This window comes from Spermophilus citellus (assembly GCF_964194105.1).
Source record: "Spermophilus citellus genome assembly, chromosome: 16".
NCBI classification, from domain to species: domain Eukaryota; kingdom Metazoa; phylum Chordata; class Mammalia; order Rodentia; family Sciuridae; genus Spermophilus; species Spermophilus citellus.
The window spans coordinates 76,049,713-76,062,077 of NC_138196.1; the positions used below are offsets into that span (position 1 = coordinate 76,049,713).

At 38.4% G+C, this 12,365-nt stretch overlaps 1 protein-coding gene across 1 annotated transcript in view; it reads left to right on the top strand.

Moving 5' to 3' along the window:
* Window positions 1-6,375: 6,375 nt before the first annotated feature.
* The window catches only part of ADAM7 (ADAM metallopeptidase domain 7), a gene marked incomplete at both ends in the record, with an annotated part of 158,141 nt that continues 152,151 nt past the window's right edge, over window positions 6,376-12,365 (top strand). Inside the window, 2 exons of the mRNA XM_081269674.1 lie at window positions 6,376-6,510; window positions 10,442-10,518. Of these exons, the coding sequence (XP_081125800.1) occupies window positions 6,376-6,510; window positions 10,442-10,518 (212 nt within the window). The remainder of the gene's footprint in view (window positions 6,511-10,441; window positions 10,519-12,365) is intronic.

The following is a 12,365-nucleotide window of genomic DNA, read 5'->3' on the forward strand; positions in this document are numbered from 1 at the left end:
GTCAGGAAAAGAAGAGATCAAGGATGATTCCTGAATAACCAAGTATGGAGTTGCCATATCCCAGATAAGAAAGTCTGTGAAAATATCAGGTTTGGAGGATGAGAGCAGGATTCAGACTTCGTGCTTGTGTTTGAGATCTCGACTAGACCTTCAAGTGGAGAGGTTCTGAGTCTGAAATTCAGAGACCAGGTTAGATGGAGAATTTGGAGGTCATCATTTTATACATGAATGTCTAAAGCCAAAAGATGGCAAGAGAACCACCTCCTTTGGTGAGAGAGAAAAGTTTCAAGACTTGAGCCCTGGGAATCTGGAGCATTTAGACACTGTCATGAGGAGGCGAGTCAAAGAAAGAAGACTAAGAAGAGGCAGGAAATAGCATGGAAGAGATGCACTGCCTACAAGGAGCTAAGCTCTTTCCAAAAGATGGAAATGAGCTAGGAGATGTGGTGCTCACCTGTAATCTCAGCTAATTAGGAGGCTGAGGTAGGAGAATCACAAATTCCAGGCCAGCCAAGGAGAATCAGTGAGATATAAAATAAAATAAAGTAAAGTAAAATAAAATAAAATAAAGGGCTGGGTACACAGTTCAATGGCAGAGCACTTGCCTCAAGCCCCAGAACCTCAAACACAAACAAAAAAAGATACAAATATCAGTTCTATCAAATCCTGCTAAAAGGTAAAGTGAGTGAGTATTGAGAATGGGCCACCAAATTTTGCATGGCTCAGATCACTGGTAACATCCACAAGATCTGATTTGTTGAGTAAGATAAACTGTTTGACAGGGACTGGAGACCAACTGTGGGCTCATTCATTGAGAAGTTTAATAATTGTTAAAAGAAGCCAAGAATGGATAGTAGCTGGGTAAAAGGGAGAGTGACATTAAAAATAAATAATTTTATTAAAGGATAGAAAAATGTTCACAGTGATGTATGCATATATTAATTGAAATACAGATGAGTCAGGGAATAACCATTGATTTGGGGCTGGAAGAAGGAATAGAAGTGAATACTTAAGTGGTGCATAAACTTTCCAATAAGGGATGGCACATCCATAGAAAAGAGGAGGCACACAGACCATCAGGGCACAGGTATTGATTGACAGCAAGGTAGGGGGTGGTAATGGAGAAAGTGAGAGCTCTTCTTTTTTTTTTTTTATTTACACAGTTAACACATTTTTTTATTGGTTGTTCAAAACATTACAAAGCTCTTGACATATCATATTTCATACATTAGATTCAAGTGGGTTATGAACTCCCATTTTTACCCCAAATACAGATTGCAGAATCACATCGGTTACACATCCACAATTTTACATAATACCCTATTAGTAACTGTTGTATTCTGCTACCTTTCCTATCCTCTACTATCCCCCCTCCCCTCCCCTCCCATCTTCTCTCTCTACCCCATCTACTGTAATTCATTTCTCTCCTTGTTTATTTTCCCATTCCCCTCACAACCTCTTATATGTAATTTTGTATAGCAATGAGGGTCTCCCTCCATTTCCATGCAATTTCCCTTTTCTCTCCCTTTCCCTCCCACCTCATGTCTCTGTTTAATGTTAATCTTTTCTTCCTGCTCTTCCTCCTTGCTCTGTTCTTAGTTGCTCTCATTATATCAAAGAAGACATTTGGTATTTGTTTTTTAGGGATTGGCTAGCTTCACTAAGCATAATCTGCTCTAGTGCCATACATTTCCCTGCAAATTCCATGATTTTGTCATTTTTTAGTGCTGCATAATAATCCATGGTGTATAAATGCCACATTTTTTTATCCATTCATCTATTGAAGGGCATCTGGGTTGGTTCCACAGTCTAGCTATTGTGAATTGTGCTGCTATGAACATCGATGTGGCAGTATCCCTGTAGCATGCTCTTTTAAGGTCTTCAGGGAATAGTCCGAGAAGGGCAATAGCTGGGTCAAATGGTGGTTCCATTCCCAGATTTCCCAGGAATCTCCATACTGCTTTCCATATTGGCCATACCAATTTGCAGTCCCACCAGCAATATACAAGAGTACCCTTTTCTCCACATCCTCACCAGCACTTGTTGTTGTCTGACTTCATAATGGCTGCCAATCTTACTGGAGTGAGATGGTATCTTAGGGTGGTTTTGATTTGCATTTCCTTGACTGCTAGAGATGGTGAGCATTTTTTCATGTACTTGTTGATTGATTGTATGTCCTCCTCTGAGAAGTGTCTGTTCAGGTCCTTGGCCCATTTGTTGATTGGGTTATTTGTTATCTTATTGTCTAATTTTTTGAGTTCTTTGTTTACTCTGGATATTAGGGCTCTATCTGAAGTGTGAGGAGTAAAAATTTGTTCCCATGATGTAGGGTCCCTGTTTACCTCTCTTATTGTTTCTCTTGCTGAGAAAAAACTTTTTAGTTTAAGTAAGTCCCATTTGTTGATTCTTGTTATTAACTCTTGTGCTATGGGTGTCCTATTAAGGAATTTGGAACCCGACCCCACAATATGTAGATCGGAGCCAACTTTTTCTTCTATCAGACGCAGAGTCTCTGATTTGATATCAAGCTCCTTGATCCATTTTGAGTTAACTTTTGTGCATGGCGAGAGGAGGGGATTCAGTTTCATTTTGTTGCATATGGATTTCCAGTTTTCCCAACACCATTTGTTGAAGATGCTATCCTTCCTCCATTGCATGCTTTTAGCCCCTTTATCAAATATAAGATAGTTGTAACTTTGTGGATTAATCTCTGTGTCCTCTATTCTGTACCATTGGTCCACCCGCCTGTTTTGGTACCAGTACCATGCTGTTTTTGTTACTATTGCTCTGTAATATAGTTTGAAATCTGGTGTCGCTATGCCTCCTGATTCACACTTCCTGCTTAGAATTGCTTTTGCTATTCTGGGTCTTTTATTTTTCCATATGAATTTCATGATTGCTTTATCTCTTTCTACAAGAAATGCCATTGGGATTTTGATTGGCATTGCATTAAACCTGTAAAGAACTTTTGGTAATATCGCCATTTTGTTGATGTTAGTTCTGCCTATCCATGAACAGGGTATATTTTTCCATCTTCTAAGATCTTCTTCTACTTCTCTCTTTAGGGTTCTGTAGTTTTCATTGTATAAATCTTTCACGTCTTTTGTTAGGTTGATTCCCAAGTATTTTTTTTTTTTTTTGAGAATATTGTGAATGGAGTGGTTGTCCTCATTTCTGTTTCAGAAGTTTTGTCGCTGATATACAGAAATGCCTTTGATTTATGCGTGTGAGAGCTCTTCTGATGGCTTGTTTCTCAGTGAACGAGCAAGGCAACTAAATAAGAGCAAAGAAGAGAAGATTTAGAGATTTGAGGACAGAAGAAAGAGTGTAAAATAGCCAACTGAAAGAGTGGACAGTGAATGAACCAGGAAATAGAAGATTGCTTGTCCCACAGATTAATTTACTTCTCACATCAGCCCCATGAGGTAAACATTATTATGCCCATTTTATAAAGGAGAGAACAGAAGTATAGAAATATTTCACGTCTTGCCTGAAACCACAAACTTAGTGACATACAATACAGCTTTGGGAACTTTAAAGTCTACTGGGTCTTTCTGCTAGCATCAATGCAAAACTATTGAAGCATTTTTTAACAGGGACTTGACATAATCAAGTTGGTCATTTGAGAAGATCTCACTTGCTAGACTTTGTCTTAGTCTAAGACAAAGACAGAAAAGATAGAGAGAAGGAGATGGGATTTTTTTTTGTAGGTCAAATAAACAGTCTTAGTGATGGAAGGATTGTGAGAGGTACAAAGATGGTAATGACTTTGAGAATTGTCATGCTAAATGGAGGGGGATCAGTAGCTGAGACAGAGATCCAGTGGTGGGGGTGGGGGGGTAGAACTTTAAGTCCTGCTCATGTGGAGCTTGTGTCTCCCAAATAAGAAAGTTGAATAGAAAGTTGGCTGTAAAAGTTTGTTGTTTAGATGGCTAGAAACATAAAATCTGAGGCATAGAGCAGAAAGATAACCAAACCATATCTGAACATGAGATGGTTTTGGAATGAGCATAATTAGAGGAAAAGAGGGTATAGGATAATCCTGGAGGAACTCCAAACTTAAAGGCTAGATAGAATGGGTATGTTTACCAGTTGCCAGAAAACTAGGAAAAAGGTAAGAAGTCTGTTATGTCAAAGGAGCTAAATATAATATTTTTATATAAAGGGTAGTATAAGGACAAGTAAGATGAGGAACTAAAATGCCCACTGGATATAGACACAATGAAACCACTAGAGACATTAAGCCACTCATTCAGATAATAATAAAGGTAGATGCCATCCTGAAATGTAGCAGCAGGAGTTGGATATAAGAAAAGTGCCTCAAGTCGGGCGCGGTGGTGCAAACCTGTAAACCCAGCAGCTTGGCAGGCTGAGGCAGGAGGATCATGAGTTGAAGCCAGCCTCCACAAAAGTGAGGTGCTAAGCTACTCAGTGAGACTCTGTGTGTAAATAAAATATAAAATAGGGCTGGGGATGTGGCTCAGTGGTCGAGTGCCCTGGAGTTCAATTCCCAGTACTACCTTCACCAAAAAAAAAAAAAAAAAAAAAAAAAAAAAGGTGACTCAGAAAGTCCTGGTAAGACATAATAGCAGGATTGAGAATTAAGGACAGGATTTTTCCAAAAGGGGAGTTTCAAGCTTGTTTAAATCTCAAAAGAACACTTGCAGTTGGCATGGATTGCTTCAGTTGGTGGGAATACTGGGGAGACATTTTGAGTTGCAGGAGGGACAGAATCCTAAATGCAGACCAAGGGCTGGTACTGGCAGGGAAAGATATCCTCTAACACCTCAGGGAAGCCAGACCTTATAAAGAGCTTCACCCCAGTCCTTTGTACACTTGGCTATCTGTATTTTCTTTTTTGTATTAATTTGAAACTACGCTATATTGAAAGGCAATTCACACCTTTTGTTATATATTTTGCATACACATCTGGAGTTTCTGTCTTTTATGTGATTTATGACATATATAATTTTCAATGTTTTTATCTTATTTAGTAAATGTCCCCTTATGGCTTTTACCTGTGGTCATCAACATGGCCGGGCTTCACCTTCTTCAACCAAACTAGATATCATCCTTCAATATGTTTTTTTTTTTTTTCCTAAAACATTCCTGATCTTTTCTCTTTTGAAGTTTTAGTAGATCTAGAATCATATTCTGTTAGGCATGAAGTAGGAATTTATGCCAAGCCACCTCCACCACCACCTCAGGGGTTCTTTAATTAGCACACGCTGTCCAGCCCTCAGGTTTTGGCCTCAAGCATTCTAGCAACTTGTGCAACTTGGTCAGGAACACTTCCTTATGCCAGATCAAAACTGCCCATCTAGCTGTTAGGCTCTGCATCCTTGCGGTAGACCAAGGACGAGGAGCAGGGCACGGCTCTTCTCAGGTGCTGGTGCCCCTCTTCCACCTGGACCGTTCAGAATGCTCCCCAGGTCTATATTTTTGATGATTTTACTCATTTCTCAGGTCAAAGGTATGTCTTACTCTTTTTGTCAGGGTTTTCTGGTTGTACTATGAGGCAATATCTCTTTAGCCACAAAGTTTAAATTGTAAAGAATAAGAACATTAGCTATGCACAGGTGATTTTGCTGAGAACCGTTAGTGTAGAACTTGGACTAGGTTATGGCTAATCCTGAGGTTTGATGATTCTATGAAATTCCATATCACTCTTAAGCACTCTGACCCATAGTGGACATTCACTAAATACCTACAATAACGCGGGACTGTGCTAGCCATTAGTCACATTGTACATTAGAATGTTTCAATTCAATAATATCATTTCCACTTTACAGATAAGGGACATGTGAGTAGTGTTTACAAATCAGAGAGCTACTCATGATCACACAGCTGTTAAACTGGTGAAAACTTGATTTGAATCAGAGCATGTTCCAAAATGTGCATGCCCTCTCCTCTTTATAGCTTTTTAAGGTCCCAGATCACCTCACAGGTGAATATCAAAGTGATAGGACCTGAGTAGAGAAGATTGTATTTATCCTGACATGGGGCTACCTACAGTTCACTAGCAAGTGAAAGCCTTACCCTTCACTATGGGAGTTAAGACCTCAAGTGTAAATGTTCCTCAAAGACAAAATTTGGTAATTTACATAGCAACAGGACCGTCCAGTTCAGACTTTGATAAGAGGCAGAACCAGAGACAGGTCTGAGGAGACTATCGTGACAAAGATGGCCAGTTCAGAACAGGGTGAAACTGTTTAAGAAGACAAGGGACATTTATGTCTTAGACCCTTTTCCAATTTTACTTATATTTTCCTAGTTTGTAAATATCCATCTCAATGTTGTTGTGTATAAAATGAGAAAAATGCACATTCAGACTCTGTGTGGATGAATGTTGATATCAGCTGGATTTCCCCCCTCATGGTTTTTGTTTTGGTTTTTTTTCCTGAAAAAGTGATCCTTGGAGCAGATCTGTACCAACTGGTCCATGTGAAACGGCTTTCTCTGATGCAGAAGCGAGACCTTGACTATGCCCATGATCACCATGACGTGCCGGTATGAGTGTCGTTCAGTAAACACAGTTTATTGCTTTCACAGGAATGTGGAAAGCTTCCTCTGGGTCCAGCCAGAAGCAAATAGAAAGAGAGGAGTCTCAGTTCTTGGGAGGACTCCCATTCAGGTTACAGCCTGCGCTCAGGGGTGCACAACCCCTCAATGGGTTAGGAAACAAACATCAGGTTTTAGGGGGCGCCATTAAACGGGGTGTTCCAGCCACACTTCTCCAAGTTGGTCTAGAGCCACCTCACTTGTTCTGAGCGGGTGCCCATGGAATGTCATCCTGAGAATTTATTTTGTTTTCCCTGAGAACTAGCATGCAGGTTTATTTGCCTTACAGCCAATATATTCTGAAGCAGAATTGGACAATTTTCTTAGGAACAAAAAGTCCTTCTTGCCCTGTACTTAGAAGGATGTTTGTGCAAGTCTTGAACTTTAAAAATATTTAAAATATTATTGTCAAAAGAAATGAATATTTATCATGGAAAATGGATAATAGAAGGGAGCAAGATTCACAATTAGTTTCTTTTCGATCCCACGGTTATGAAAGGTCTTAGATGAATGTTCTTGATGTGTATCATTAAACACTTGCAGTTTGCATTTTAGGTTTTAAATTTGGTGCATGGAAAATATGGACAGGCATTTCACTCCCACAACTGTCCCAAGGCATTGAATTGTTTCTCTCCACCACTGCAGCAGCCTGTTTCCCAGGCTCTCACTTATTAGGTTTCTCAGTCAAAGGAAGATAATTTTCAACTTTCCAAACTGTCCCATTGATACCTCTGTCTCAGGGCTTGAGACAAAAAGTAACTCTCCCTCCAATCTCATTTGGTAATGATGTCTATTTTTCTCCAATAATTATCTTTATAAATAATTTTTCTCTTGATTTCCAACTCCTTTTTCACCTTCCCGTCATTTGTACTGGTCAAAGGCTGGTATCCAATCAAGGATGCACAACCAGTTTTCTACCACAGTGAGCTCTCCTGGAAACTATTGTCTTAAGCCTTCAATATTAATATTAAAATTTCCATTAGGAATATATAGCCTGAATACAGTGGGAAAGATTCAAGATGAGCCTGGTGCATTTTGTAGTATAGAAAGTGCCCAAACAAATGAACAACTCTCTTTCTTCCCCCCCCCCAAAAAAAAAAACACACAAAGCTCCAAACTCACATTGATGAACTCAGGAAATCACTTAAAAAACTCTCAAGGGCCAAAGCTAGGATAATTTGAACAAATAAATAATATGGCTTTGTACTATAACCTGAAGAATAGACTAAGATCCCTGAGCCCATACAGACATAAATAAATCAAGGTGGAAGAATAGGCAAATCTCTCATCTAGAAGAATTAAATAATTTGTGTAGACATTTCTGTTTCCAGGAGGTGGAACATGAGTCCCCACCCCTTAAGTATGGGCTGTGCATTATGGTTTCCTTACAAAGAGTACAGTATGGAGGGAAAGAAAAGAGTCACTTCACAGAGGGGAGAGGTAGCAAACGCCACCTCAGGCCGGTGATGAAGGCCAACCTCATGAATGCAAAGTCCTCCTCATAGCAAGGACTCTGGATGTGACAAAATGGCATTTTCTCTTGTGGCTTTCACCCTCATATCCATAACTACTGTCTAACCATAAGGGAAAAAAACATCAAAAAATTGAGAGGCATTCTACAAAGTACCTGTTGAGTATACCTCAGAACTGTCAGTCATTGAAAATTAGGAAAATCCGAGGGTTGAGGAGGCTGAGGAGACACGACAAATAAACAATGCGGTGCCTGGAAAGGGATTCTGGAAGAGCAAAATGTCATTATGTAAAAACTAAGAGAATAAGTTTGGATTTTAAAATAATGAAAACATATCACTCCTGGTTCATCAGTTGCGACAGAAATACCACAGTAATGTAGGATGTTAACAGTAGGGAAGCCCTTAATGCAGAATGTATCTAAGTATGAGGTAATGTCTTCCCAAGTACTTACAAGTCTCAAAAAAAAAACCCCTAAAATGAAAATCTCATTAATTTCTTAATTAATAAAATTTCACATTCAAATATTCAAATAATACAAAAATCCCCATTGTCCAGTTGTTATGCTCACACACGCGCACATATGTTGAAATATGTGACTCAACCGTTCTGGATGGAGCACATTGCTTCTTGCCTGCCCGCCTGTGAATTCCGTCGTGTCTTTATTATAAGTCCTTTTTTTTTTTTTTTTTTTTCTGGTTAAACTTGCAATCAAAAAAGCCTGAACTGTGCACACCTCACGTCCAACAATTACAAAACTAAGGCCCCCCACCCCTCATCAGATCCTCATCTGGTCATGACAGAGTTAAACAGAATACCCCAAACCCTGGGCTCATTCCTGACCCCTCTAGTTTGCCTACCCTGACAATCAATGACTGGTGCATCCTGAGTCTAGCAGGTGCATATATTTGAGGTTACCTACTCCTCTTTACTCCCCAGCCAAGGTACCTGCTCTGCACCAGCCGCCTTCCAGGGGCTTCCCCCTCCTCAGTGCTGATTTCTCAGACCCAATGTTTGAAATTCCATGCTGGCCTCCCCTTAAACCCTTTGCTTGTCTGCTCTTAGGAGAAGTCTCAGGCCTTCACCTCTGCAGGCTGTTCTTGCTAATCTCCTTCCTCTACCTCTCCCTCCCACTTGTGCTAAAACATGTCCTTGATTCTCTAGCAATCTTGAACTTCTCCTCCATGTTCCTCCAGCCAGCCGGGTTCCTTCCTACCTCAGGACCTTCACAGATGCTGTTTCTTGCCTGTGATGCTAGAATACTTCTTGTGGTTCTCCTGTTACGATGCTTATCACACCTGATTCTGTGGCTATCTGGTCACCTTCTTTGCCAATCTAGAGCTTCTGTGAGGCCAGCGGCCTCCATCTTGTTCACCACTCTGTCTTCATTATCATCACTGTACTTGAAGCTGCAGCTGTCAAATAAATGGACATTGAGCTCAAAGAAATTTGTACAATGAAGACCAACAACTTAAATTATGAAAAAATTATTATCAGTCATAAGAAAATAAAATACTACCAAAGAGAATGGTAAATGGTCTTGAAGCAGAAATTCATATTTTTTAAAAAAACTACAAATAATGAAACACACAAAAGAAAATTACCAATGCCAGTGGCTATCAAACAGAACATCACAACAAGTTATATTGTTTAAAAAAATTTATTAGTAGTAATATCTATGACTGGAACGTTGCCTACCATCTGTTACTGGTAAGCAGTCAACATACCAGTAATAGATATGACTGCTGCAAATAATCACATGAAACCAGTATTAATTTTTGGTGAAGTTCTACATTTAGATTTCCTTTCTTTGGGATATTTATCAGTATTTATCAAAAGCCCTACATTTTTTTCCAAGTTGTCAACATTGCAACTCTAAGTACAGTGAACATCCCAAAGCAAATTTCTGATAATTGATTCAGATTAAATAAATGATGCATGATGTTTCACTCACATTTTGGGGAGGGGCAGCCTTAAAACACATTCTTGCAAGAGAACATTTGTAAGGGAATGGTCATGATTTCTTAACTGAAAATGGAAACTATAAAACAGCATATACAAAACTGCTAAAAGCAAAACCAGAAAACAGAAGATCTATGTGTTTTGGAGGCACTCTGTGTGGACATACAGGAATTTGTGTATGGCTGGATGAGGGGAGAATATTTATTGTATTTTATTATTGTTTCATTTCTAGAGAAAAATGTCCTTTGAAAATTTTAATTAAGAATAACTTGGGTGAAATCTTCCTTCTAATACTAGCTCTCTTTAAGTCAAGCACGCCCAGTGTTTGCTCCCTGTAAGGATGGGTAGGAGCTGGGGATAGGTGACCATTCCTGCCCCACACCATCCACTAGCAGCAGGCTCCTGACCAGCATGTGTGGAAGTCACATGACAGATCTTTTCTTTTCAGGAAGCCTATGAAGAAGAATTGTTGTATGAAATAAAACTCAATAGAAAAACCTTAATCCTTCACCTTCTAAGATCAAGGTAAGTTCTAGTGTGATTCCATCACTTATAGATTTAGTCATCTCTGATATCCCAGTTTTCCTAAAACTGCCAGTAAAGTTAATTCTTCAAGTCACTGTTACCTCTGTATTATGTGAATTCTCCCTCTTCAGATATAAAGTCATTGCCTTTCAACAACTTAGAGACGGCTATGGACACTCTTCTGTGGTTTCTAAATAACTCTTTGTTTGGGGCACTTGGAGTTCCTGAGCTTCATAGAGACACTTTAGAAAAAGAGTTGACACATTAGTGCTTTTTGAATCAGTAGAGCAAAAGAATTTTGAAACCCATGGTTTTGAAATTGACTTTTAAGTTGTTTAAAATAGATAGAGAACCAAGTGTTTTGGAGAGTAAGCTAAGAACTGGGAAGAATTTGAAATCTCTTCTTGAGTCCTTCCCTTTGCTGTTAATTTTCACAGTTTTTCTCTGAACCCTTCCTACTTGGGATAGCTGCATCTCAGAGACCTAAATTATAAAAGCCCAGGTTGTTGTCAATTGTCAGTCACTCAGAATGGTGCCACTATTAGAGAATGGAGACTCAGGTCTGTTAGCTAAAACAAACAAACAAAAAATACAGAAAAACGTCCTTCCCATCCTAAATCTCCCACTAGACAAACATGCAGAAAATTCAAGCCTAATAGCATGATTATATTGATAATATTTTCAGATTGCATATTCTCCACATGAAGGAAGCTAATATTTATTAAGTGATTTCTGTTTATTTTTTATTAAAGTTATTTCTTGAGTCTTACAATATCTATATGAAGTAAGTACATTAAAACAATAGCTTATCATATATAGCATTGAATCCCACTATTAGGTATTATTATAACACACCAATAAAAATATGGAAAAATAATAGCTTACCCAGGGTCACAATGAAGGGGGCTTTATGTTTCTGATTAAAATTTAGAGTCACATTATCAGTTGACTGAAGGTCATTCAGATTCTCTATTTCCCTTTGTGTCAGTTTTGAACTAAAACTTTCATGGAAATATGGGTTTTGCCTAAGTTGCCACACTTGAGGCATAATGTTTCATAATGTCCTCTTGCTCTTTTTTAATGTCTACAGTACCTTCAGTGATAATCTTCTTTTAAATTCTGATATCAGTAGTTTGAGTGTTTTTTCCCCCTAAGAGAGTGTATCAATTATTGAAATTGTTAAATATTAAGTAATGAACATGACATTACTTTATAGATATGCCATTGATGCTATTAAGAAGTTTGTTCCAAGTGTTTTGTTTGCATTCATCTAAACATCAATACTGGGATTTACACTGATTGATTGTACCTGTTAAACTATGCTTGCATTCCTGAGATAAAATTTTATTTGCCTATTATTCATTATTTTAAATTATATTGTGGTATTCAACTTACAACTTGTTTATGGTGTTTGAAATGTGTTGAAGTTGACATTAGATGACATTGGTCATATAAAATTAGTAGGAACCCAGCACTGTGGAGCTTGCCTGTAATTCCAATGGCTGGGTGGGTTGAATCAGAAGAATCCCAGATCTGATGTCAAATCTGGGCAAATTAGGATACCCTTTCCCCCCCCCCAAAAAAAAATGTTTTTAAATGAGAGCTGGGGATGTGGCTTTTACCAGTAAAGAACCCCAGGGTTTAATCCACAGTTTACTCTATTCGTTTTAATAAATAAAATGAGTTGGGTAGTGTTTTCTTATCTTACACTTTCTAAAGATATTATTCTTTTAAAATATTTGATAGTACTCACAAGTTTTTCACATAATATTTGTTACCTGATATTATGTGTAGACTTCCTATGTTTATTATTTACATAATACACTATTTTTCATTCACATTTCGCT